Source organism: Stegostoma tigrinum, chromosome 12, assembly GCF_030684315.1.
Source record: "Stegostoma tigrinum isolate sSteTig4 chromosome 12, sSteTig4.hap1, whole genome shotgun sequence".
NCBI lineage: Eukaryota > Metazoa > Chordata > Chondrichthyes > Orectolobiformes > Stegostomatidae > Stegostoma > Stegostoma tigrinum.
In genome coordinates this window covers 6,299,611-6,326,083 of record NC_081365.1, presented here as the reverse complement: position 1 = coordinate 6,326,083, position 26,473 = coordinate 6,299,611, and the positions used below count along the sequence as shown (strand labels likewise).

The 26,473-nt window shown below is 44.6% G+C and overlaps 1 protein-coding gene across 50 annotated transcripts in view; it reads left to right on the top strand.

Moving 5' to 3' along the window:
• robo2 (roundabout, axon guidance receptor, homolog 2 (Drosophila)) overlaps positions 1-26,473 on the top strand; it is a 1,006,048-nt gene that overhangs the window by 403,952 nt on the left and 575,623 nt on the right. Inside the window, exon 1 of one of the 50 annotated variants that reach the window (XM_048540481.2) lies at positions 2,619-3,466. The exons of the other annotated variants lie outside the window; for them this stretch is intronic. Coding sequence (XP_048396438.1) covers positions 3,415-3,466 — 52 coding nt within the window. The 5' untranslated portion in view covers positions 2,619-3,414. Of the gene's footprint in view, positions 1-2,618; positions 3,467-26,473 lie in introns of those variants that run through there. 50 annotated transcript variants of the gene reach the window in all.

The following is a 26,473-nucleotide window of genomic DNA, read 5'->3' as shown; positions in this document are numbered from 1 at the left end:
CAGCTCGCTGTTTGAACTATCCTTCCCCAGTGTCCAAACACACGCCATACGAGTTACAGTGCACATGCTCAGACCTGAGCAGTCACATATTCGCCACATACGAATGCTCACATGAAGCTGTTGAATTCTCTGTCACGCACGCACAGGTCCACACTGATGCACTCTTGTTTCAGCACTGAATGTTTGGATTATAATTAAAACAAGGGAACCATGTTTTCTTCACCTAACCAACTTGTTCAGAGATATTAGCAGGTGGAACTTGGCCCCAGGCCCACTGGCTCAGAGGTACGGACACTGCACTGCACAGAAAGTCCATCCATGTTCAGAAAAGATTTGCAAGGATGTGGCCAGGTTTGGAGGGATTGAGCTACGGAGAGAGGCTGAAGAGACTGGGCTGTATTCCCTGAAGCATCGGATGCTGAGGGGTGACCTTACAGAGGTTTAAAAAGTCATGACAGGCATGGATAGGGTAAAGAGACAAGATCTTTTACCCAGGTAAGGGGATCCGAAACACGTAGTTTTAAGGTGAGAGGGTAAAGATTAAAAAGGGACCTAAGAGGCAACTTTTTCACACAGAGGGTGGTGCGTGTATGAGTGAGCTGCTGGAGGAAATGGGGGAGGCTGATACAATTACAACATTTAAAAACCACTTGGATGGGTACATGAATAGGAAGGGTTTAGATGAATATGGGCCAAACGCTGGCGAATTGAACTAGATTTATTTAGAATGTCTGGTCGGCATGGACGTGTTGGTCTAAAGGACCTGTTTCCATGCTGCACATCTCTATGATTGCATGTATGATCTTATCTTGATTCTTCTTATTCCTAATTACAATGTTGCTGTTGCTGGACCTGTTATGACCCGCCTTTCATTCTACACAGAGGATCGACCCAGAATCATTGATCATCAATAAAGTCCCGGGGTGAGGTGCACTTATCGGGACTATTAGACCAGTTACTAATCCTGTCCTGAAGAGAGTAGAGTAGGCCAGAGACATGTTTTCCTCTTCCCTTCTCCCCAAAGTGGAACCACACCAAGGATTGTGGGCTCAAGTCTGCCTTGGGGACTCTGAGCACACACTCCAGGCTGATGCTCCAGTGTGCCACTGAGGGAGCGCTGCACTGTCAGAAGTATAGTCTCTGGAATGGAGATTCTGAAGTTCAGCTCACAGCTACACTCAGGAACGAGTGAAAGATGCCGTGGGCGCTGTTTCAAAGAGGAGTGGCACCCTGGTCGATATTTCCCCATCTCAGTCAACACCACACCACAAAACAAAGTGGTCACTTTTGCTGTTTGTGGGATCTTGCTGTGCACTGATCCGGTGCTGCCTTCCCTACACCGTCTGCTGCCCAGTGCTTTGTGATTCCCTGAGACTGTGAAAGACTCTCAAACTGGAATTTTGTTTCAGGGAACTGACTGATCTGCGGAGAGGATCTACTTTACTGCGTTTTTCTTTCAGAGCGACATGAATAGCGTGAGCTGGACTGGAAGATAATTGGTACAGTGTGGAATTGTGTTATGAGAAGTTGGAGCTTTCTGTGTGTGTGTGTGTGTGTGTGTGTGTGAGAGAGAGAGAGAGAGAGAGAGAGGGAGATAGAGAGGGGGTTTATACAGTCAGCAGGAGGCGCCAGAGGTCTGTTTCTGTTGGAATAGAACCTCTCTCCTTGCCCTCTCTCTTAGCTCTCCCATTAACTGTGCAGCACAATTGTATGTGAGAGAAATAGAGAGGGATGCTCTCAAACAGATACACCGGAATAACTTGCAGGCAGCTCCATGAGGCGCACAGGAGCATTTTAAATGTGTCGGCTCCTGCTTCCAGTCTGCAAGCGGGGTGAGGGAACCACTTCTGCCTTACGTTTTCTTTTGCACCAATCGCCCCACATGTGCCGCTCCCTGGATGATTCATCCCGGCAAAGTTGGGTCCAAATGCGATTCTTTGCTCAGACTTAGCCCATCCCACCGCCTGGATCAGAGAAAGACGCATCAAATTGAATTTATATAGAGAAGCCATCCAGGCGCAGCTGATACACAAGGCATAAGGCACACCGACCAACTCCTATTGACCTGTGCTCAACAAATAGACTCTATAAACCACATTTAACCTTTTCTATTCTCGCTGTAAGACGAAAGAGAAAACATTATGAGCAAACGATTTGTCTGACCCACTTAGGAACTTTATTTTGGGCGGAGGGGAGACAGAAAATACTGTTTTTGATTTGTCTAAATCCACCCTGACATGTTTGGAGCTTAAATGATGACTGATGGACTTTGGAAACATTGTTTAAAAGTATTTAAACTGCTTGTGTATACAGCGTGAGAGCATGGCTCTGAATTCCTTTCTATCCATCCCCTTACAAACCGCCCGCTCACTCTTTGACATTGGAGAGAGGGAGAGGGAACAAAATTTGCCAATAGGGAGAGAGAATGAAAATATCATTTCCTCTCTCCAATGGATCTGTAACCGAGTTTTGAAAGCTGTTGTCTGGTTGCTGCGATGTATCTCGTTTCTTCGGCTGTTTCCCTTCCTCTCGCTTTTAAGTTAAATGGTTGATTCCAATCCTACCCTTTCTTTCGCGCACTTTCTCCACCCCCTTTTATTTTCCCCAAATTAAAGTTTTCCTTCTCTCTGTGAATGCCAGTACAGAACCGAGCCTGGTGCTTGTTCGCAGCCCATCAGTGTGTGTGTGTGTGTGTGTGTGTACTGGAGAGAGACAGGCAGACAGACACACACACATTCAGCAGAAGAACAGGGAGTCTCCTGTGTAAAACAAAGTCTGCACCTATATACTAACACAGAGGAGGGAAGCCAGCGGATTATCCTGAAGCCTTTACCATATGGAAAGGAGACGTTGAAAGTATAAACCTCATTGACTGATCCCAGTTCAATTCTTATGAAGCACTAAGGACCGGGGCGTTGGGGGGCGTGAGGGGAGTGAGCATTTAACGCCCGAGGCGTCTTGTTTGTGTGTGTGTGGCTTATTTTGTTTGAAAATTGTACTCCTCGACATGGAAAAGAGGAGACGCGAGGAATTCTAACTGCTAACGCCGGTGTTTGCTCGTGCCCAGAGCCAGGCAGAAAGTTGTGTCCTGAAGCCTTACCGAAGCCTTTCTTGCACCGAGAGCTGTGGGGCTGATCGATCCGTCCCGGCTGTGAAGCGACGCTGGAGATTACAAACTGCCTGCCTTCAGTCGCTAGGGGAACTATTCGAACTATTACTGCTACTGCCTCTGCTAATTCATCCTCAACCCGTTCAACAAATTACACATCGGATTTACTCTTCTGGATCTCTCTCTCTGTGTCTGTGTGTGGGGGGGTGCCTCTCTCTCACTCTCTCTGTGTCTCTTTTTGGAAAGTAGTCTCGCACTCCAGTTTGCAGACCCCCCATCACTGTGTCGCCGGCAGTGATGCTAAAATGGTGTTACTGACATATCTCGCTGCCTGTGGATTATTCTCCCAAGTTTATGGTAAGTCTCTCTCTTTCTCTTTTGCTTGGAACGATCCTAGTTCCCCCTGCAATTAATGTTCCTGCAGCTACCTCGGTTTTACAATCTGTTACTGAGCCTCGTAGCAAGTTTGGGCCGGTGTCTCTGTGTGCCTGTGTGTGTTTTAGTTCTTGTGAAACAAAAAATGAACCCAGAATTTGCTGGAGAAAGTGTATTTTTTTTTCTCTCTGCTTGTTTGGGCAAGATTTTACAGAAACACATCGGTGTTTGCTATTTGTCTTGTGTGTGTGAATTCACCGAACCATCTCTGTAAAACTTTGAAAGGCAGTGCTTTGAGGCAGGAATTCTCGATTCCCACAAACAAGGAGTCGGTGTTTTAATTTCAAATGTAAGAAAGTGAGTGTAATGGGATTGCAATTTTACTTTTGAAGGTTGGGAATGCAGTTAGAGATGAGGTCCGGAGCACAAGTGCATGATGAGGGTTTTTTTCGCACAGCACACTCCACCCTCAGAGGGAGAAATGTTTAATATTCTGCATTTATTCTTCAGTCAGTCTTAATCAAGCCATCTAGACATTCAAAGATGAGGCCAGTTAGGACAGGACCTTTAGAGAACTGCGATGCTTTTTCTGCTAAATTCTGTTCTTTATCTCACGGGACGAGTCACTGGGCTGGGCTGGGCTGGTCAGAGGGAGCTCGATGGTGTGGCACTCGGGTGTCCCAGTGAGACAGCGAGAGAGAGATGTGGGGCCCTGCTGGGAGATGGGTCTGTGTCGGGTTCCTCTTCCCAAAAAAGCTGAACTCTCTGCGAGGTTACACCTTGCGTGGACACTGACTCCAGGACAGCTACAGGAATTCCTAATTCCTGGCCATTCCTGCCAACTTCTCCCTGATTTTCTGATCCTGGCAATCCTTGGTTTTGTTCCTCATGTCTTCTGCCCTTCCTTCAGCCTTCCTCCTACCTGTCTTTATCTATCACTCTCCAAATGCAGACTCTCCCTCCTGCCCTTCCTGCCCAACACTCAGCTCCCTCATTCCTACCTACACTCCCTACTGCCCCTCTCTTCAGTGGTCCCTCCCAATATTCCTCTTCACTTTTTTCTTCCTTTCTCCTCAACCCTTCATCAGCCACCCCTCTTCATCCCTCATTCCCACGACACCCTTCATCCCTCAACCTCCATCATCCCTCACACCCACACAACCTTCATCCCTCAATCTCCATCATCCCTCACTCCCACCCACCCATCATCCCTCAACCTCCATCATCCCTCACTCCCACACAACCTTCATCCCTCAATCTCCATCGTCCCTCACTCCCATACACCCTTCATCCCTCAATCTCCATCATCCCTCACTCCCGCCCACCCTCCATCCCTCAACTTCCATCATTTCTCACTCACACCTATTCTTTATTCCTCAGCCCCCATCTACCTTTCATCCCTCACCTCCCACTCACTCTCACGCCTGTTCTAGATATGAAGGAATTTGTAGTGTGTGTGACCCAGTCCTTTGTCCCAAACCTTTCCATTTAACAAGGAGCCTTCTAACACGATGATTATTGAACTAAAGAGACATTGTATCAGGGATTCTGAAACTTCAAAATGGTCCTCTGTAGGAATCTGCTCAAATTTGGCATCTTGATAGGATCAACTTGAAACAATTTGAATAGATCATCCTAATTCAAATCATCACTGTTAGCCAGACATGCATTTCCTCTTCACCAACCCCCACCAATCACCCCACTTTCATTTATGCAGTGTTTATTGCTTCATGTAAACAATTGGATAGTTTGTTCTTTTTAAAGAAAAAGAGGATTTGAAATGAGCAACTGCATGTGGTTCAAGTCTGCACACATCTGTGAAATCGTAAGAGGGCAGAGTTTCCCAGCTCAGCTCATTAACATAGCTGAGTCATGTCAGATCTGGTCCGAGTCTTGAGACACTCAGAGGAAGAAGTGGGAGTGGGGCAGGGGAACGTAGGAAGGGAGAAGGAGAGGGAGGTTGGACAGGAAATGTGGGGAGGGTGATAGGTAGAGGAGGGACATCAGGAAAGGTTAGGGGGTCAAAAGCAAATTGCAGCAGCTGTGATGAATCTTCTGAATGAAAATGGGGGAAGGCTGAGGGAGTAGCATATCAGCTTAATCTTTGTTGTACCCCTCATTGTGAACTCAAATAAAACCAAACTGCCTGCCATAGGGAGTTTAGAAAAACAGATAAAAGTACAATAATATTCCATTTGATAATTCAACAGGTTTGATTCCATCTCTGTGTTACTCTCAATGCACTTGTTAACAACAAAAATTCCTGTATCTGGTGTGTTAACTCAGGCCTTAACCCATCCTTCAATAGTTATTGGTACAAGGGAGTAAACGATGCCTTTGTTTTCTGGTTGAAAGGTGAATCTATACTAAATTCTGAAGAGGTCAGACAGCATCAGTCAAGCCACTGGAAGTTGAGAAGTCGAACCATATCGATACACATGATGGCTAAGACTGGTTTAGCTAGTCTGATCCCGAAAAATACAACTGTGATTGATCTACATAGAACATAGAACAGTACAGCACAGAACAGGCCCTTCAGCCCACAATGTTGTGCCGACCATTGATCCTCATGTATGCACCCTCAAATTTCTGTGACCATATACATGTCCAGCAGTCTCTTAAATGACCCCAATGACCTTGCTTCCACAACTGCTGCTGGCAACGCATTCCATGCTCTCACAACTCTCTGCGTAAAGAACCTGCCTCTGACATCCCCTCTATACTTTCCACCAACCAGCTTAAAACTATGACCCCTCGTGCTAGCCATTTCTGCCCTGGGAAATAGTCTCTGGCTATCAACTCTATCTATGCCTCTCATTATCTTGTATACCTCAATTAGGTCCCCTCTCCTCCTCCTTTTCTCCAATGAAAAGAGACCGAGCTCAGTCAACCTCTCTTCATAAGATAAGCCCTCCAGTCCAGGCAGCATCCTGGTAAACCTCCTCTGAACCCTCTCCAAAGCATCCACATCTTTCCTATAATAGGGCGCCCAGAACTGGACGCAGTATTCCAAGTGCGGTCTAACCAAAGTTTTATAGAGCTGCAACAAGATCTCACGACTCTTAAACTCAATCCCCCTGTTAATGAAAGCCAAAACACCATATGCTTTCTTAACAACCCTGTCCACTTGGGTGGCCATTTTAAGGGATCTATGTATCTGCACACCAAGATCCCTCTGTTCCTCCACACTGCCAAGAATCCTATCCTTAATCCTGTACTCAGCTTTCAAATTCGACCTTCCAAAATGCATCACCTCGCATTTATCCAGGTTGAACTCCATCTGCCACCTCTCAGCCCATCTCTGCATCCTGTCAATGTCCCGCTGCAGCCTACAACAGCCCTCTGCACTGTCAACGACACCTCCGACCTTTGTGTCGTCTGCAAACTTGCTGACCCATCCTTCAATCCCCTCATCCAAGTCATTAATAAAAATTACAAACAGTAGAGGCCCAAGGACAGAGCCCTGTGGAACACCACTCATCACTGACTTCCAGGCAGAATATTTTCCTTCTACTACCACTCGCTGTCTTCTGTTGGCCAGCCAATTCTGTATCCAAGCAGCTAAGTTTCCCTGTATCCCATTCCTCCTGACCATCTGAATGAGCCTACCATGGGGAACCTTATCAAATGCCTTACTGAAGTCCATATACACCACATCCACAGCTCAACCCTCATCAACTTTTCTAGTCACATCCTCAAAAAACTCGATAAGGTTTGTAAGACATGACCTACCCCTCACAAAGCCGTGTTGACTGTATTTGATCAAGGCATGCTCTTCCAGATGGTCATAAATCTTATCCCTCAGAATCCTTTCTAACACCTTGCAGACGACAGACGTGAGACTTACCGGTCTATAATTGCTGGGGATTTCCCTATTTCCTTTCTTGAAGAGAGGAATTACATTTGCCTCTCTCCAGTCCTCAGGTACGACTCCAGTGGAGAGCGAGGATGCAAAGATCTTCGCAAGTGGCGAAGCAATTGCATTTCTCGCTTCCCAAAGCAGCCGAGGACAAATCTGGTCCGGGCCTGGTGACTTGTCAATCTTAATGTTTGACAAAATTTTCAGCACATCAGCTTCCTCTATCTCTATCCATTCCAGCATGCACACCTGCTCTTCAAAGGTTTCATTCACTACAAAGTTCGTTTCTTTCGTAAAGACAGAAGCAAAAAACTCATTTAGGGCTTCCCCTACCTCCTCAGGCTCCACACACAAGTTCCCTATGCTATCCCTGATTGGCCCTACTCTTTCTTTGATCATTCTCTTATTCCTCACATAAGTGTAAAGTGCCTTTGTGTTTTCCCGGATTCCTTCTGCCAAGCTTTTCTCGTGCCCCCTCCTGGCTCTCCTCAGACCATTTTTGAGCTCCTTCCTTGCCTGCATGTAATCCTCTCTAGCTGAACTTGACCCTAGCTTCCTCCACCTTATGTAAGCTACCTTCTTCCTTTTCACTAGAAGCTCCACCGCTCTCGTCATCCAAGGTTCCTTTATCTTACCCCTTCTTGCCTGTCTCAGAGGGACATATTTACTCATCACTCCCAACAACTGTTTCTTAAACAGTCTCCACATGTCTATAGTTCCCTTACCATGGAACAACTGCTCCCAGTCCATGCTTCCCAACTCATGTCTAATCGCATCATAGTTTCCTCTTCCCCAATTAAATATCCTGCCATTTTGCCTAATCCTCTCCTTCTCCATACCTATGTAGAATGTGAGGCAGTTATGGTCACTATCACCAAAATGCTCTCCCACCACAAGATCTGATACCTGCCCCGGCTCGTTTCCGAGCACCAAGTCTAGAATGGCCTCTCCCCTCGTCGGCCTGTCAACGTACTGCGTTAGGAAACCCTCCTGAACACACCTTACAAAAACAGCTCCATTCAAATCTTCTGCTCGAAGGAGGTTCCAATCAATATGAGGAAAGTTAAAGTCACCCATTACAACAACCCTACTACGTCCACACTTTCCCAAAATCTGTCGACCTATGCTTTCTTCAATCTCCCTGCTGCTATTGGGGGGCCTGTAGTAAACCCCTAACGAGGTGACTACTCCCTTGCTGTTCCTAATTTCCACCCACACTGACTCAGTAGGCAGATCTTCCTCGACAAAGGAAGCTTCTGTAGCTGTGATACCCTCTCTGATTAGTAGTGCTACACCCCCTCCTCTTTTTCCCCCCTCCCTATTCTTTTTAAATGTTCTAAACCCTGGAACATCCAGCAACCATTCCTGCCCATGAGAAACCCATGTCTCTGTTATGGCCACAACATCATAGCACCAGGTACTGATCCATGCTCTAAGTTCATCACTTTTATTCCTGATACTCCTTGCATTAAAGCAAACACACTAACTGATCCCTTGGTTCCTTCCCAGGAAAATCCTTCCCACTAGCTGGTCTACCTCTTGCTACTGCCTCACCTGCATCAACTCTCACCTCCGGTATACAGCTCAGGTTCCCACCCCCCTGCCATACTAGTTTAAACCCTCTCGAACTACTCGAGCAAACCTTCCACCCAGGACATTGGTCCCCTTCCAGTTCAGATGCAACCCGTCCTTCTTGTACAGGTCCCACCTTCCCCAGAAGGCTTCCCAATTATCTACATATCTAGCATGATGAAAATAGATCTTAAATCAGTGCAATGTTTAAGCTGTTTCTTTTCAACATCATCCAACTTGTTTCTTTCTATCCTTTACCCCTTTGTAGGACGTGGGTATCGCCAGCAAATGAAGAATGCCCCTAATTGCCCTTTCAGCTGAGCCGCTTGCTGGGCCTTCCCAGATGGCAGTTCAGAGTCTGTGACAATGCTATGGGTCACATGTAGGCCCAAACCAGGTACAGACTGTGGATTTCCTTCCTTAAAGATTATTAGCGACTCAGATGGATTTTTCCAACAATCATAATCACCATTCCTGAGACCTCAAACTTATTAATTACATTTGAAACACGCCATTGGGAGGATGCCTCCAAAATATTACTTTGGGCCTCAAGATTACCAACTCGGTGACATTCCCACTCTTCCTCTGTCTCTCTATTCCTAATATGCCTTTGCTTTTCTTCTCCTGTCCTTCCCCCCATCCCATTTCCTCTCCCTCCTATTCACCTCTACTTATCTCTCCTCCCCTTCCCTTTCTCCTGCCTCTGTCCGTCCCTGCCCACTTGGAATATGTTCTGAACATGGTAACTCTGTATGTGAATGGGACACATAAAATCAACATTGCTTGTGCACTTCGGCATTTTAGGGCTATTTCCCAACTGCTCATGATTCACCAGCCGTTCTCACCACCAATCCTACAGTTCTCATCAATGATTAGGTTTCAACTCATTGAGTCTTCGAAAAGGTGAACTTTAAACTGTCCCCTCAGTGCTTGCTCAGGTAATTTCTTTTCAAAATGGGGAAACAAATAGTCTACTGCATGTTTGGAAATAGAAATAAAACCCATGAAATTAAGTACAAAGTTGTGGGCCATGGAAACTGTATCTGGATTTATTACACTTGTTTATTTCCCTTGGTGTCATACCCAATGGGGCTACATTTTTAAAAGGTGATAAGGAAAGCTTGTGGACAGACAAGTTGGCAAGGAAGAGTTGGATTCAGAGACAGTATGTTGAGACAGCATTTCCATTTTTTCAACATTCATTCCTGGGATGTCGGCACCCCTGATGAGGCCAACAGTTATTACCCATCTGATACCTGATATAATGGTAGTGAGCCACCTTGTTAAAAAACTATAGGATTGAATATGGCTCAGGGTAGTTAGGCGGTAGTTGAGAGTCAACGACATTGCTGCAGATCTGGAATAACATGTAGAGCATACCAAAATAGAAACGTAGAAAATAGGAGCAGAAGTAGCCACTTAGCCCCTCATGTCTGTTCCACTATTCACTGTGATCATGGCCTATCATTCAATACTGAGCCCTGTTTCTTCTTTCTCTTTTACGCTTTGGATCCGAGCTGATAAAGGGGGCGTTTTGTGTGCCATAAAAGCATATCAGTGAAGCAGAGATAATGGGAACTGCAGATACTGGAGAATCTGAGATAACAAAGTGTGGAGCTGGATGAACACAGCAGGCCAAGCAGCATCTCAGGAGCACAAAAGCTGACGTTTCGGGAAGGGTCTAGGCCCGAAATGTCAGTGAAGCAGATGCATTTTTACAACAAATCCAACAGGCTTCATGGTCACTTCCACATTAACTGTCTTTTTAATTTTGAGATTTATAAACTGAATTCCAACTCCCAAGCTACTGAGGTGGCATTTGCTCTCACTTAGTATGCACGGCCAGTCCAGTTACTTAACCAGTATACCGCTGTACTCAGAACTAAACACAGCCTTTATATAATGAAGGTAGAATGAGGAAGAATGTGTAAGGTAATGGACTAAATGAAAACTGGCAGGGAGGTGGGGTGGAGAAGAAAGATCAGAGGTGGAGTGATCACTGTGCAGTGGAGAGATAGGAAGGGTGGTGCTGGGGAGGAGGATGTTGCGAGAACAGTTAGAGAGTGAACACCAGTCCAATCATCCAGCATTGCCATGTAGCATTGTCCAGTTGTGTGACATTTCTCTGTGTGATTACTGAGCCAAAGGCAAAACAAAAGTCAAGCAATGTTTTTTTTTGGTCAGTCAGAAGCTTCAGTTGGCTTACAATGGACAAGGTGATTTGGACTACAATTAATATCTTTTGGCCCTGTGATAAACCTATGTAACAATGCCTTGGTATGGGGTGTAGCAGTGGCACAATGGTAAGGCCAAGGGTCTGGTAGTTCAGAGCCCCAGGCAGAAAGCTTTGAAATTATGGGTTCAAATCCTACTATTGCAGCTGGGGGTTTGTGAATTCACGTATTAGATCTGGAATTATAAATTCCGCCTCCATAATAGTGCCCTTTCTATCAATCAATGATTGTCACAAAAAAATCTGATCCAATCATTTCCTTTAGGGAAAAAAATCTGCCGCTGTTACCTGCTTTGGCTGAAAAGTGACTCTATTCCCACAGCAGTGTTACTCCGTTCCCATGGCAATGTCACTCTTAAATGTGACTCCGTTCCCATGGCAATGTCACTCTTAAATGTGACTCCGTTCCCATGGCATTGTCGCTCTTAAATGTGACTCCGTTCCCATGGCAATGTCACTCTTAAATGTGACTCAGTTCCCATGGCAATGTTGCTCTTAACTACCCTCTGAAATGGTCTAACTAGCCACTAATTTTGAGAGAGATTAGGAATGAGTAACAAATGCTCACCTTGCCTATGATGCATGAAAGCATTTTTGGACATTAATGACTTCTGCTAGTCACTTCGCCTTCCAGGTGAGCTGGTTTAAAATCAACTCCTCTTTGATTTTCGGCAGGATGCGAAATCAGGAGGAGAGAAAACCATACTTAGGCCAGGGACTTATGGAGCTCAGTAGGGGGTTTTAGAGGATTGCATTGAGCTCCCAAGCCCTGATGCAGAATTCAGGTCACTATTGCATTGGAACACTCTGGGGGAATGCTATCTAATGACCATGTGGCCACTATGGGAAGAAAAGCAGGGGACCTCTGTCAAGTATACACCCCTCAAACAATCCTGCTAAAATAAAAGATTTGGTCATTTATCTCAATGCTAAGTATGGGATCTCACTGTGTACAAACTGACTGCCCTGTTTTGCCCAGATTACAACAGTGACTACACGTGAAAGAAGTTTATTGAACGTGAGACACTTTAGAACATCCTCTGATGGTGAAAGGTGCTATGTAAGTGCAAGCTTCCCTCTGATAAAATTGACCCGGGGTTGAAGAGTGAGCTGGCCTGAATGGTGCAGAGACTGGATGTAGTTGAAAGGACTCACTTCGCAGATAATGTCCTGTCATCGGATCATTCATCATTCTTCTAGATTTAATACTTAGATGTCGATGATACCTCGGTCATGTGCAAAGGAAGCTGGAGAACTAACTGTACTTTCTCTAGATGTAATTATTCATTAATAAATGAGAGGGATAGAGAGTGAATGCAATTAACCAGCTCAATGGAAGTGACAGCACAACTCAGAGCAGGTTCTGAGCTACAGACTGTAATTAATGTACTGAATTGTTTGTAGATGTATGTAACAAATGCAATTAATGAGCGAGCCAAAAAACACCACACTAAAAGAGAAATGACATAATTTATTCTGTCTTCTCCAAATCACCTCTTCCTTCGGATGCCTGAGCGTCACCTTTATGTAAAGTTGCACGACAGGATGTAAGGGACAATGAAGCATTACATTTCTGTAATGTTCTGTCTCTCCCTTCCCCTCCTCCACTTCCCTGCGCCCCCCCCCCCCCCCCCCGCCTTACTCATCCTACACAATGTTCCCTTTTCCGCTGACAGCAGGTTGAACATCAGCCTTTGTTCCAAGCAAGAGCAAAGGACCCAATTATCAAGTAACATCTGGACAACTGGTGCTCCCATGCAAACAGCTGTGTGCTCCACCTCCTACGCTACCCCACACTCCTTCCACTTAGCGGGCCATGTATTCACCTTGGAGTTACGAGATAGCAGGTTTTAGTCCCACTTCATTTTATCACACAATCCAGGCAAGCCCCCAGTGCACTGCTTGCGGGAGTGCTGCTATGCTGTCGGATCTTCCAGATGAGAAGCTAAATTGAGCCCGTCACTCCTTGTAAAAGATTCCACTGAGCTGTTTTAGAAGAAAACAGTTCTTCCCCCGAGCCAACATTCTCACCATCTTCACATTGCTGCTTGTGCGATCTTACTCTGTGCAAATCACCTCTCACTTTTCCCGCATCGTAACAAAGGATTTTGCTTTCCAATATTCCATGAACTGTGAAGTGCTCCTGAGGTCACATGAAGGTGCTATAGAAATGAAACGCCTTATTTTCTCTCGGCTGCTGCTTTAGAGAATGATACCCCAGTGCCTCAGCACCTAGAAGATGCGCAGGTGGCAAAAAAGACCCGTGGGATACAAAACCTTGCCTGGCACTAGCAAGGGAACATTAACCGCCCCTCCCTGGTTATTGAAAATATACAGAATAGAAGTGGAAAGAGGCCATTCAGCCCTTCAAACGTCGTCCCCTATTCAATATGATCATGACCAATCATCCAACTCAGTCCCTTGTTCCTGCTTTCTCCCCACATCCTTTGATCCCTTTAGCCTTGAGACCCAAATCCAACTCCTTCTTGAAAACACACATAAGTTTTGTGGTGTCAGTCCCAGGGCAAGGCACTGAAGAGACGTCTGCATCTTTGAAATTGGATTGTTTTTAACAACTGATTGCCTCAGGGCCAACTTGAATAAGGAGGGTCAAATGAGTCGTGCAGCATGAGTGTCAACATGTAGATGCCTCAGTTGGGCAAGGATAACAGGTGCCCTTCCCTGAAGGAACCAAGAGTAACAACACTGAGAATGCTTGCCCCATCACTGTCTGTAGATAGAGAAACAAAATTAGGATATCAGGTCGATAATCCATCAGCTGAACTGTGCCAGAAACAGTCTCTGTTATTCTGTCTCCACAGTTACTACCAAACCTGCTGAGTTTTTCCAGATTTTTCTGTTTCTGTTACAGATTTTTAGCATTGGCTGTTTGCCCTGAGAGCTGATAAGGTCAGAGCGGTAGATGTTGTTTAGTTGGACTCTCATTAAGCCATTGACAAGGTTCTGCATGGTGATAATAAGGTTAGATCATATGGGATTCAGGCAGAGCTTGCCAATTGGATACAAAATTGGCTTGACATTAGGAGACAGAGGGTTGTGATGGAGGATTGTTTATTGGACTGGAAACCTGTGACCAGTGGTGTTCCACTGGGATCAGTACTAGGACCACTTGAGTTCGTCATTCATAGAAACGATTTGGATGAGAATTTAGAAGGTGTGGTTAGTAAATCAGTGGATAACTCCACAACTGATGGTATAGTTGACAGTGAGGAAGGTTATCTAAGATTACAAAGGGATATTGATCTATTGGGCTGATGGGCTGAAGAGTGGCAGGTATAGTTTAATTTGGATAAATGCATGATATGTGCTACAACAAACAAGGGCAGGACTTATACAATTAATACTAGGGCTCTGGGTATTGTTGTTGAACAGAGAGACCTAGTGATTCAGGTACACAGTTCTTTGAAAGTCGCGTCACAGGTAGAGAGGTGTAAGAAGGTGTTTGGCATGCTCGCTACCATTGCTCATACCTTTCAGTATCGGAATTGGGACATCATGTTGAACTTGTCCAGGACGTTGGTGAGGCCTCTCCTGTAGTACTGTTACAGTTCTGGTCATCATACTGTAGGAAGGATATTATTAAATTGAAGAGGGTTCAGAAGAGATTTACCAGGATGTTGCTGAGAATGCAGGGATTGAGTTATAAGGAGAGGCTGGAGAGGCTGGATAGGCTGGGACATTGTTGCCCTGGAGCAAAGGAGGTTAAGGGCTGACCTTATAAAGGTTTGTAAAATCAGGAGGGGCATAAATAGGGTGAATAGCAAGGATCTTTTCCCTCGGGTGGGGGGAGTTCAAAACAAGCGGGCATATTTTTAAGGTGAGAGGAGAGAAATTAAAAGAAGATATGAGAGGCAATTTCTTTTATACAGAGGATGGCTCATGTGTGGAATGAACTTCCAGAGGAAATGATGGATGTGAGTACAGTTACAACATTTAAAAGACAATTGGATAAGTTTAATGAGTAAGAAAAGTTTGGAGGGACATGGGCCAAATGCAGACAGGTGGGACTGGTTTAGTTTGGAAACAGGGTCAGCATGGATGAGTTGGACCAAGGGGTCTGTTTCCATGCTGTACGAATCAATGATTCAGTGCCTCTGTGAGTCTTTGTTTCTTACTGATGATGGGATCTAACTTTGCCGCCCCATCCTGATGGTCTAGCATCTCAGTCAGCTCCTCATCTATACCCTGTTTCAAGATGTTTCAGATATTTTTGAATCACCTGCTCAGAGATGTATTGTGACATGAGAGCTGAGCCTAGGCCTCCTGGTCCAGAGGTAGGGAGACTGACACTGCACCACAAGAATCTTCTCTGCCACATGGCACAATGGTGTTTGGAAACTGGAATAATCCGACTATCTGTTTGATCTTCCACTCCACTGATCCCAGTCGCTGCACTGTCACTGGAGTCCCACCTGATTTTCTGCTCACCAGTGATCAGATACTGTAACCCTCCTCAACATAATTGACCATCTGTGTGGACTTTGTAAGTGCCAGTTGGCAGGGGTGTGGGGGTGGGGGGTGGGGGTGCATGGTGTGGATGGAAGTGTGTGCCCTGGAGAGAAGGGAAGCATTTGCATTCCTGTAGCGCCTTTCACAGCCTCTGGACGCCCCAGGCACAATTTACAGCCATTCACACTCTTCAGAAGAGCAGTCACAGCCGTAAACCAACAGCAAGTGCAACAGCTAGATCCCACAGTGTGTTTATGATCGGATAATCTGTTCCTCAGTGATTCAGGATAACTTAATGGCCCCAGAGCCCTTGGGGCGTGTTGGTGGATCTCCCTTTCTCTTTCTCTAAAAGAAACCACGGTGTCTTCTTGCATCCACTTGAGAAGTTGCCCATCTAACATCTGATTTAAAAGGTAGCACCTCTGGCAGTGTTAGCCTGGGTTACATGGGCTTAGCTCCAGCATCACCAGCTGCAACTTGATGCACGGGTGAAGTCGAACTCAGCATCGTGAGTTTATGCTGTAGATCTTCAAGGGAACAGCTGAGTGATGTTCACTTCAGTACTAGGAGCTCAACATGAGGTGATTTGACTTCCAGGGAACAGGGCTTTACAGTGGGTGTGTGAGAGCTGGGCAGCGGAAGAAATATTAAAACATCTTTCATAAATATACTGAAACATGTAACAAAAGTTGCTGATAGCAAGGTCAAGATGGAATAAAAGAAATCGTTATGAAGCTCTTTTCAATCGCTACATATGAATGGAGAGTTATTGGACTGCTTTGAAGTATTGTAATTTTCCTCAGGCATTTATGAAGCTTTCAATCCCTTGGCCCAAGATACAGCTATTTATATAAGAAATTACAGTATTGAGAGCAAAATGGAAATTGAGGAGGAAGTGAAATGAGAGTTGAGGAGGGCCGCTTGTGTCAGGGCCCTTCATGTCAACAGTTTAATGATAGTTCAGAGTACAGCAGCAACAAAGTGGATTGATCATTCCACATCGCTGTGCTCTGGCCTCATTTTCTTGCTGTGCTTTAGTTTTTTAAGCAGCATTCTTATAGCAATAGAGCTCTCAGCTCACTGCTGGAGGCCGGAGAGCTGTCACTGAGCTCTGCTGGCCAATGTAAATGCAAGAAGGGAGTTTGAAACACTGAACGCATTGTTAATTCAATGTAGTTTTCCCTGAATCCAATTTTCAGCTCTTCATCCTTTCTCCTTTTTACTATTCTGTCCATTCTGTTCCTCCTCTCCACTTACCCATCCCCTCTTCCCTTCCCTCTCCTTCTTCCCTCTCCTCTTCTTCCCAACCTACTCGTCTCATCACTTTTGTTATTCATTCTCTTGAGGAACACTAGCGACCTCCCCGGCCTGACATTTCTTTTTATTCATTCATGGGATGAGGGTGTCGCTGGCCAGGCAGCTTTTGTTGTCCATCCCTAATTGCATCAGAAGGCAGTTAAGAGTCAACCACATTGCTGTAGGTCTGGAGTCACATGTAGGCCAAATCAGATAAAGATGGCAGTTTCCATTCCTAAGCTCAGCAGGTTTGGCAGAATCTATGGAGAGAAATCAGGGCTAACATTTCGGGTCCAGTGACCAACGCATTATGAGGAAGGGTCACTGGACCCAAAATGTTAACACTGGATTTTTCCCGTCGATACTGCCAGACCTGCTGAGCTTTCCCAGCAACTCCTGTTTTTGTTTCTGATATCCAGCATTTGCCTTTCTTTTCAGTTTTTACTTAGTGAACCAGATGGGTTTTTTCAGTAATCAATACCAGTTTCATGGTCATCATTAGACTCTTAATTCCAGATTTTTAATTGAATCCAAATTCTCCCACTTGCCATGGTGGGATTTGAGCCTAGATCTCTGGAATAATTGACTGATGATAATACCACAAAGTCATTGCCTCATTTTTCAGCTCCTTTCCTCCTTTTTTCCCTTGTTCCTCCTATCTTCTTTCCTTGCTCCTTCTTTTGTCCTTCTCCTTTCTGCTATCTTTTGCTGCACTGTCTCGTCTGTCCATCTGCAGATGCCATCAGACTCACTTCACACAGTTTACCCTCTCCATACTAGGGCCTGACCAGTGCATCTTGCTATCCTGCTCACACACTGAGGTTTGACAATGAAAGGACGCGTGTTTTCATATCATCATTTCTTTGCTTCCCCTCACTTGCAAGACAACAGAGAGGAGAAGAAGCAAGAGCGTAATGAGGAGAGGAAAGGTGGCAATTTGTGTTTCTCTTAACTGTTGCAGTCTGAGTGTTGAAGATCCTCCCACATGATGTCTGCCACATGCACCTCTGCATTTCTCTGTTTTCTTCAGTCTGATTGCCACCAGGATCAGCAATTTTGTTCCAGAATTGCTGAGACCAGTTGTTACCTGCTGTTGTAGCCTCCAGATCAGCGAGCCTGAAAGTATCACTTTCTGGAGGGTGGAGATCACACTGGGAGGTGTATTTATTTTCTCAAGGAAAAGAGAGCCAGAACAAGCTTAGAACAGACTTGTGTTTCGATAGCATCCCTCAAGCCCTCAGGACAGCCTGAAGTGCTAGACAGCAAATAAATGCTTTTCAAGTGTAGTGTCTGGTGTAAGGCAGGTCACCTGAAAACTGATTTATGCACCAGAAGTTCTAACCAAATGTGATAATGACCAGACAGTCTGTGATCAGTGATAAAACCATAGATGTAGGGACAGAAGTAGGCCAGTCAGCCCACTGAGTTTGCTCCACCATTCAATGAGATCAGAGCTGATCTGATCATCCTCAACTCCACTTTCCTGCTTTATCCACATTCCCTTTCAGATTAAAAAAAGTCTACCTCAGCCTTGAATGTACTTAATAACCCAAGTCCTACAGCGCTCTGCAGTAAAGAAATCCATAGATTCACAACCCTCTGAAAGACCAAATCCCTCCTCATCTCTGTCTTAAGTGAGCACCTCCTTATTCTGAGATGATGCACTCTTGTCCTGGACTTTCCCAAAAGGGGAAACTACCTTCCCACATCTACCCTTGTCAAGTCCCCCGAGATTCTCGTTATGTTTAAATATAATTGCCACTTCTAAAATTCCAATGAGTACAGGCCCAATCTACTCCACCATTCCTCATTAGACAGTCCCTCCATACCTGGTATCATTCGAGTAAACTTTCTTTGGGTTGTCTCCAAAGTTGGCGAAGGGATAGATTCTGATCCCAGGATGTTGGAGAGAATTGCCCAACTGTTGTTCAAAGTATTGTGACCCTCAACATCTAATCTGAAAGACAGCACCAGTGACAGTGCCGTTATAGTGCACTGGATGGGCAAGTCTGGATGGGTAAGCATAGACTTTCGAGTTTCAGCTTTGCAGATCAAAACCACAGCCTTTGGGACTCAATGGCAAGATGGTCTAAGCTGTAGGTGACACTTAAATATGCAGTAGAACTCAAATTGTTGAATGTGGGATTGATTGACTTTGTGGAGCATAAAAGCACAAGGCAGAAATTTTAAAAGTCAAATGAGTTGTGTTGTACTTGTAAATGCAGATTGAAAGATGGGACAGCCTTGTCAGAATCATTGAAATGCCTGTGCTTTCTGTTTAAACAAGAAATGATTTATTTAAATATGACATTTTAGCAGGAGAAAAAATAATCCATATTTATTGCCCTGTTAGCTTGAAATTGATCTGATTATATCAGATTTCAGATTTAATGTGGCAAAATAAATATTTCAGGCAAGTAAATAGGACAAAGGTTGGAAAAAGGAGGAGTAGTGCTGATTAGGTGCCAAGAGGAATTTACATGGAGCCCAAGGGTTTTGATGGAGCTATTAAACAAATACTTTGCATCCAGTTTTTTCTCAAGGAGGATGATGCTATCCAGGCCATGATGAAAGAGGAGATTGTTCAGAAATTCAAAAGGTTTAAAAATGACAATGAAGAGGAGGGGTCAGCAATAGCCTAGTGGTATTATTGCTAGACTGTTATTCCAGAGATCCAAGTAATGTTCTGGGGACCTGGATTTGAATCCCACCATGGGAGATGGTAGAATTTGAATTAAATAATAATTAGGAAACGTCACATGCAAAGACTTATATGAGACGCTGTCTCTCGCTGTCACCCATCCCCCACCATTGCCCCCCTCCTTCACTCACCCTTGGCTTTCAGGCAGTAGGTGACAGTATCAAGAGGTGTGAAGATATAATTGAAGGATGCAATGGCCTCGTGATATTATTGCTGGACTGTCAATGCAGACACCTAAACAATCCACTAGGGACCAGTATTCAAATCCTGCCACAGCAAATGGTGGACTTGGAATTCAATAAATATGTGGAATGAAGACTCAACAAACGATGGCCATGAATTGATTGTTGGAAAAGCCCATCTGGTTCACTAATGTCTTTCAGGGAAGGAAATCTGATCATCCTTACCTAGTGTGGTCTACATGTGACTCCAGACCCACAGCAATGTGGTTGATTCTCAACTGCCCTCAGGGCAATTAGGGATGGGCAATAAATGCTGGCCAGCTAGTGATACCACAAATGAATGAAAAAAAAAGAAATGGTTTTAAACTGCCTGAATTAGGGCACCAGATACATCTCAGGGTATTAAGGGAATATGAGGGACTGGCAATAATTTTGAAGTCTCCCTTAGTCTCAGGACTGGTGCCAGAGGACTGGAGAATTGCCGACATTGTATTCTTGTTCAGAGAATGTTGTAAAGATAAACCCAGCAACTACAGGCCCATCGGTTTGACCTCAGCAGTAGAGAAACTTCTTGAAACAAAAATCTAGGAAAAGGTGAACAGTCACTTGGGCAAATGTGATCTGACAAGGAAAGCATTGTGGACCATGAGGATAGTATTAACTTTGGATGGAAAAGGAAAGCTAGGTGGAATGGGCTGCTAAAATTTCACGCAGAGAGGTGTGAAGTGATTCATTCTGGAGTAAGAACACAGAGAAACAGTAGAACTACAAGGAAAGAAGGAACAAAGGAACCTGGGTGTATATGTGTATAACCAATCGCATCCGGCAGACCCTGCAGGAAGAGGGGAGGGTGGATCCTGTCATGTGATTCCCTGAGCAGACTATCAATGTTATTTGGCAGAATACCTCATCACCTTCCAACAAGCACCGAGACAGTACTTGGCTGTAGGTGAGAAGGGCAGTACCTGTCAGGTCCTTCATGTCAGAGATAATGGGAACTGCAGATGCTGGAGAATCGAAGATAACAAAGTGTGGAGCTGGATGAACACAGCAGGCCAAGCAGCATCTCAGGAGCACAAAAGCTGACGCTTCGGGCCTGATGAAAGGTCTCTCTGATGAAAGGTCCTTCATGTCAGCCTAGCCAGTCATTATGTAAAGGACGTTTGGATAAATGCATGAGTAGGAAAGGTTAAGAGGGATTTGGGGACTAGTTTAGTTTGGGAAACTTGTTCAGCCTGGATATGTTGAACTTGTGGGCCTGTTTCTGTGTTGTATGACTCTATCACTCTCTGTCATCTCCCAGTAAGTCAATTTGCGAATGCAAAGCCAATTTTGAGATGGAATCGAGGGACGTGTATGACTGTAAGAAATGGGTTCAGGAGTCTCCTTGTGCCTGCTTACCTTTTCAATAAAGTCTTGGGCAATCTCCTCCCTCATCTCTCTTACAGTCCAAATTTCTGTCGAACCATCTTGAAAATTCTCTGCAATGGACACAGCGAATTCCAGAGGCTCATTACCTCGTGAGTGAAGAATAATGCCCTCATCTCAGTTGGAAATGGCCAGTCGTCCCATTTAAGATTATCACCCCTGGTTTTAAACTCTCCAGCTGGTCGCAGCATCTTCTCAGCATGCACCCTGTCAAGCCAATTTTATGCCTTTCACTGAGGTCACTGCGCATTCCTGTCAACATTGACATGGGCGTTTGGGCCTGTTTCTTGCATTGCAAACTCGATGTAACACTGTCTAAAAAGAAGCATTTGCTAACTAGAGGTCTCAGTAAATCACACAGCAATTTTTAAAATAAATGTCATGAATCCAGGATTCCAGAATATCTTCTGTCACCAAAGCTAACTCATCACAAAGATTACATGTTAACTGCAAAGTGACACAGAGGAGCGGCATAAAATTAAAGGCAGGCCTATGTTTTATGAAGCCAATTCATTTGAGGAAGACACATGGCTGTACTGTCAAGCCTCTGATGTAGGGAGGGCCTTTCAGATCTACCTAGTCTGCTGACAGCTTGGAAATCAATGGCTGGAGGCTGCTACACAAACCACCAGATTTTATCCATTCCAAAAGAACGTATCATCACAAGAATTATCACCTGTAATAAGAGCTGCAATTGCTGGAGGAAATCAGCTGGTCTGGGAGTATCCGTGGAAAGAAAAACAGAGCTAATGTTTCAATTCCAATTTGACTTTCTCCCTAACTCACCACATCGATGTTTCCAAATGTTTTCTTTGTAATCTTGCTGCTCAAAGCTTTTTATCCTCAATATTTTGGAAGCTGGGTGAAGGATTTTGGAACAGGCAAGCATACTAATTAGCAGCAGGGGTAGGCCATTCAGCCCATTGATCCTGCTTCACCATTCAGTTAGATCAGGCTTGATCTGTTCATGTTTTGAATTCCATGTTCCCACCAATTCCCAATAACATTTGATATCCAAACAAGAATCCACCCAGTTAACAAAGTGTGGAGCTGATGAACACAGCAGGTCAAACAGCATCTTAGGAGCACAAAAGCTGACGTTTCAAGCCTAGACTGTTTCCGAAACGTCAGCTTTTGTGCCCCTAAGATGCTGCTTGGTGTTATGTGTTCATCCAGCCCCACACTTTGTTATCTTGGATTCTCCAGCATCTGCAGTTCCCATTATCTCTGATCAAGAATCTACCCTGTTTTGTCTTTATAAAAATATTAAATGATCCTTCCTCTCCTCCTCTTGAGACCAAGAGCTCCAAAGCCACACAATTCCCTGAGAGAGAAAAACAATATGCCTCATTTCCATCCTGAAAGGTTCAGGCCCCTGGAGCCTGCACTGCCATTTAATACAATCATGGCTGATCTTGTCTTGCCCTCAACTCCACTTTCCTGACCACTTTCCATAAGCCTTTAGGCCCATTACTAATTAAATAATTGACATGTTCAGATATATTGTGGCGCAACACTAGTTCAGAGGTAGGGACACTGCCTCTATGCCACAAAAGCCGTGCAGCAGTTTCTGAACTAACACACAAGAGTAAATGTCCTTTCTCCTGTCAAGACCATTAAAGATACTAATCATTTCAATCAAGTCACCAGACTTGTGGACCCTGGCAGCTGGTGCCAACACAATGAAAATAAGGGATGATTCAAAAATCCAGAATTGGAATGATGCGGATATCTCAGACGGTTTGAGTTTGGTGTAGATTTAAAGATAAAGTTGCCATAGTCAAAGGAACATAGGAACAGGATCAGGCCATTCAGCCCCTCGAATCTGTGGCCAAATTCCACATGCTGTCTTTGTCCTATACCCCTTAATACCTTTGCTTAACAAAAGAATTATCGATCTCAGATATAAAATTAATGACTGATCCTGCAGCTGGTGCTGTTCATGGAAGAGAGTTCCAGACCACTACCATCCTTTGTTTGTCGAAGTGCTTCATAACATCCATAGGGCTGCATAGAGTTGGCTACTGGTGAATTTAACCTGAGGGTCACCATGCCTTGGAGAGAGGGTGAGGTTGGAAAGGCGGCACCTTCATGAAATAGCGAGTGGATTAGAGAGGAATTTCAACATGTGGTTCAGAATTTTGCAGACATGTTGTCATATGTATCTCGGTACAGTGAAGTTTTGTTTTGCATGTAGCACAGGCATGTCATACCATACAAGGGTCATTGAACAGAGTGCGGAATACAAAGTTACAGTTGCAAAGAAAGGGCATAAAAGCGAGATCAATATTAGATTTGAAATTTGAGAAGGTCCATTCATCAGTTTCATAACAGTGGCGTGGAAGTTGTTCTTGAAAATATTGGTGCGTGTGTTTAAACTTTTGTATCTTCTGCCCAACTGAAGAGGTTGAAAGAGATTATAACTGGGGTGGGAGGGGTCTTTGAGATGTTGGCTGCCTTTCTGAGACATTGAAAAGCTTAGATGGAGTCAGTGGCTGGAAGGTTGGCTTGCATGATGCACTGGGCTGTGTTCACAATGGATCGGGAGCCAGTTTAGGCACAAGGAGAAAGATTGGCTATGAGGTTAGTCTCGTTTATAGAATGCAGAATAGCTCCGAACGTTTAGCCTATCATTTGAGCGTGGGGGTTCTTTCAAATGCCCCAAATGGTTTCTTTTGCAAGTTGCATGCACTGACTCTTATTTTCAGCCAACATCTGCTGTTGCAGTGATTATTCATCACTGGAGCCAGACCGGGCCCTCCTTCTCCACACAATACTTCTACAAAAGTGCTATCGAGTTCAGATCATTTTCAAGGAGCTTCCTAATGACACATCGCCCAGCAATCAGCCAACTCTGGGCTGCTATTAGCTTGCTCGTGATGCACTGCTGTCACCTTAATTTCTATCTTGGCATCCTGAAGTTAATGAGAGACGGATCACAGAGCTAAACAAATCTGTCTTTCTGCATTTCACAGACACTAAAACACGGATAATAATAACTCTTTCAGCCTCTTTGATGTGCAACTATAAATCAGGTCAGTCAGTGTTAACACTCCACTCCCTCTGTCGTCAGATGCTAATTTTATGCACATTCTTTTCTCCGTGTTCTCTTCATTGCACTCTCCAATTCCTTCCCCTGCTGACTCTTGCTGGGTTGAAGATTTATACATCTTAAGTCCCTTTTCCCAAGAATTACCCATCGTGTCTGCTCCCAGCAGGGTCGTCTCTCTCACAAGCTTTTGTGAGAAAGAAATTGCACCCTGTGCAGTACTCTTCATGACTGCAGGATGCCCTGTTTCAAAATGCTTTGTGCCCCATAACCTTTGGGGGTGGTGTAGCTCAGTTGGCTGGACAGCTAGCTTGCAATACAGAACAGCACCTCAGGGTAAACACACCCAGCAGTCATCTCCGCCCATTGAGAAGGCAGACCTAAGGGGCAAGTTCATTGTACTCACATCAATGCAATGAGTCCTGAATCGTACTTCACTGTTGATGGTTGGGTGGTTCAGGAACCAACCTGAGTGCAGCAAGTTCCCAGAAACAAGCAGTAGCCTTTTTCTGTTCAGTGATGTTGTTTGGGGTTAAATGTTCAGACAAATACCAGGGAGAATGCCTCTGCTCAGCTTCAGATATTGCCACCAGGTTCTTTAATGTTCAGTGTGTGAACTGACAGTGTTACACTTTGACAACACAGTCCAAGATAGCCACCTCTGATAGTGCAGCACTCCCTCAGAGCTTCACTAGCAGAGTCAGCCGGCAATTTTTCAAAATTCATTCGCAGCCTGTGGACTTTGCTGGCCAGGCAGCATTTATTGTCCATCTCTAATTGCCCAGAGGGCAGTTAAGAATCAACCACATTGCTGTGGGTCTGAGGTTCACATGTAGGCCAGGATGGCAGTTTCTTTCCCTAAAGGACATTAGTGAACCAGATGGGGTTTTCTCCCCAACAATCAATTCATGGCCATCAGTTAACAACTCTTAATTCCAGATATGCATTACATTTAAAGCCCACCATCTGCCATGGCAGGATTTGAACCCACATCCCCAGAACACTATCTAAACTCTCTGGATTAACAGTCTAGCAATAATACCTCTAGGCCATTGCCTCCTGCAATGAATCAGTATATCTCTTGAAATTGTAACCTTTTACCTGAAAGCCAAGGATGAATGAAGGAGCAGGGTGGTGGTGGGGGATGGGCATGGGGCATGGGTGGTGGTGGGGGTGTGTTTGGTGTTGGGTGGAGGGGAAGAGAGAGAGATGAAGAGAGAAAGACAATTTCTTATGCAGGTCTTTGAATGTGATGTTTTGCCTCTGAGCTCTACAAAGCAAGCCATTAGAGATGTTTAATGTGAAGCTTTCCATTACTTGAATTGGATATGACATTCTCTCTGTTCTTTTTAGATTAATTGCTCACATGGGCTGTGTACTTACCAAGTTGAGAATGTCAACGGACAGAACAATTCCCTGTTACAATCATAACTTAGAGTAAAGCGCATTGTCGGCTCTATCTTTGCCTCTGCTAGAACATAGCAATTTCATTGGAACCAAATACACAGATCCAAGTATTATATGTCAATACAAAATTGAAAACTTCATTTGAAGAGGTTGCTTCTCTCTGTGCCATTAATAGAAAGTTTTCTTGTTTAATTTGGGCGGATCTTTATGGTTTGGCTGCTTTTTCTCTACAGCTCATCAAGTGGTTGATGGTTCTCTCATTCCCTGAGTAAGAAGGCTATGCGGTTTATTTAGGCTTGCAGCTTCAAATCAGGGCTGCTGTATGCTGTATTATTGAAACAGATGCTTGTAGCTTTCCACCCTTAAATTTTAAAAAGAATTTGAATGATTAACAAGCTGATTAACAGTTTGACAGCCTGGTGTTATGAGACACTAAGACCATTCAATGAGATCACGGCTGATCGGATAATCCTCAAATCCACTCTCCTGCCTTTTCCGCCCGAACCATTGATTCCCTTAATAATTAAAATTCTGTCGGCCACAGTCTTGAATATATTTAACAACCCAGCCTCAACAGCCCTCTGTGATAAAGAATTTACTACCCTCATAGAGAAGAAATTCCTCCTCATCTCTGGCTTAAATGGTAAGAAACTTCCAGTAGGATGGTGGTGGAGTAGGGCTTCTGAGCCCAGGGCTCATCCACTCCATCCACATTCCTAGACAACAAAATGTGAGGCTGGATGAACACAGCAGGCCGAGCAGCATCTCAGGAGCACAAGCCTCTGTGCTCCT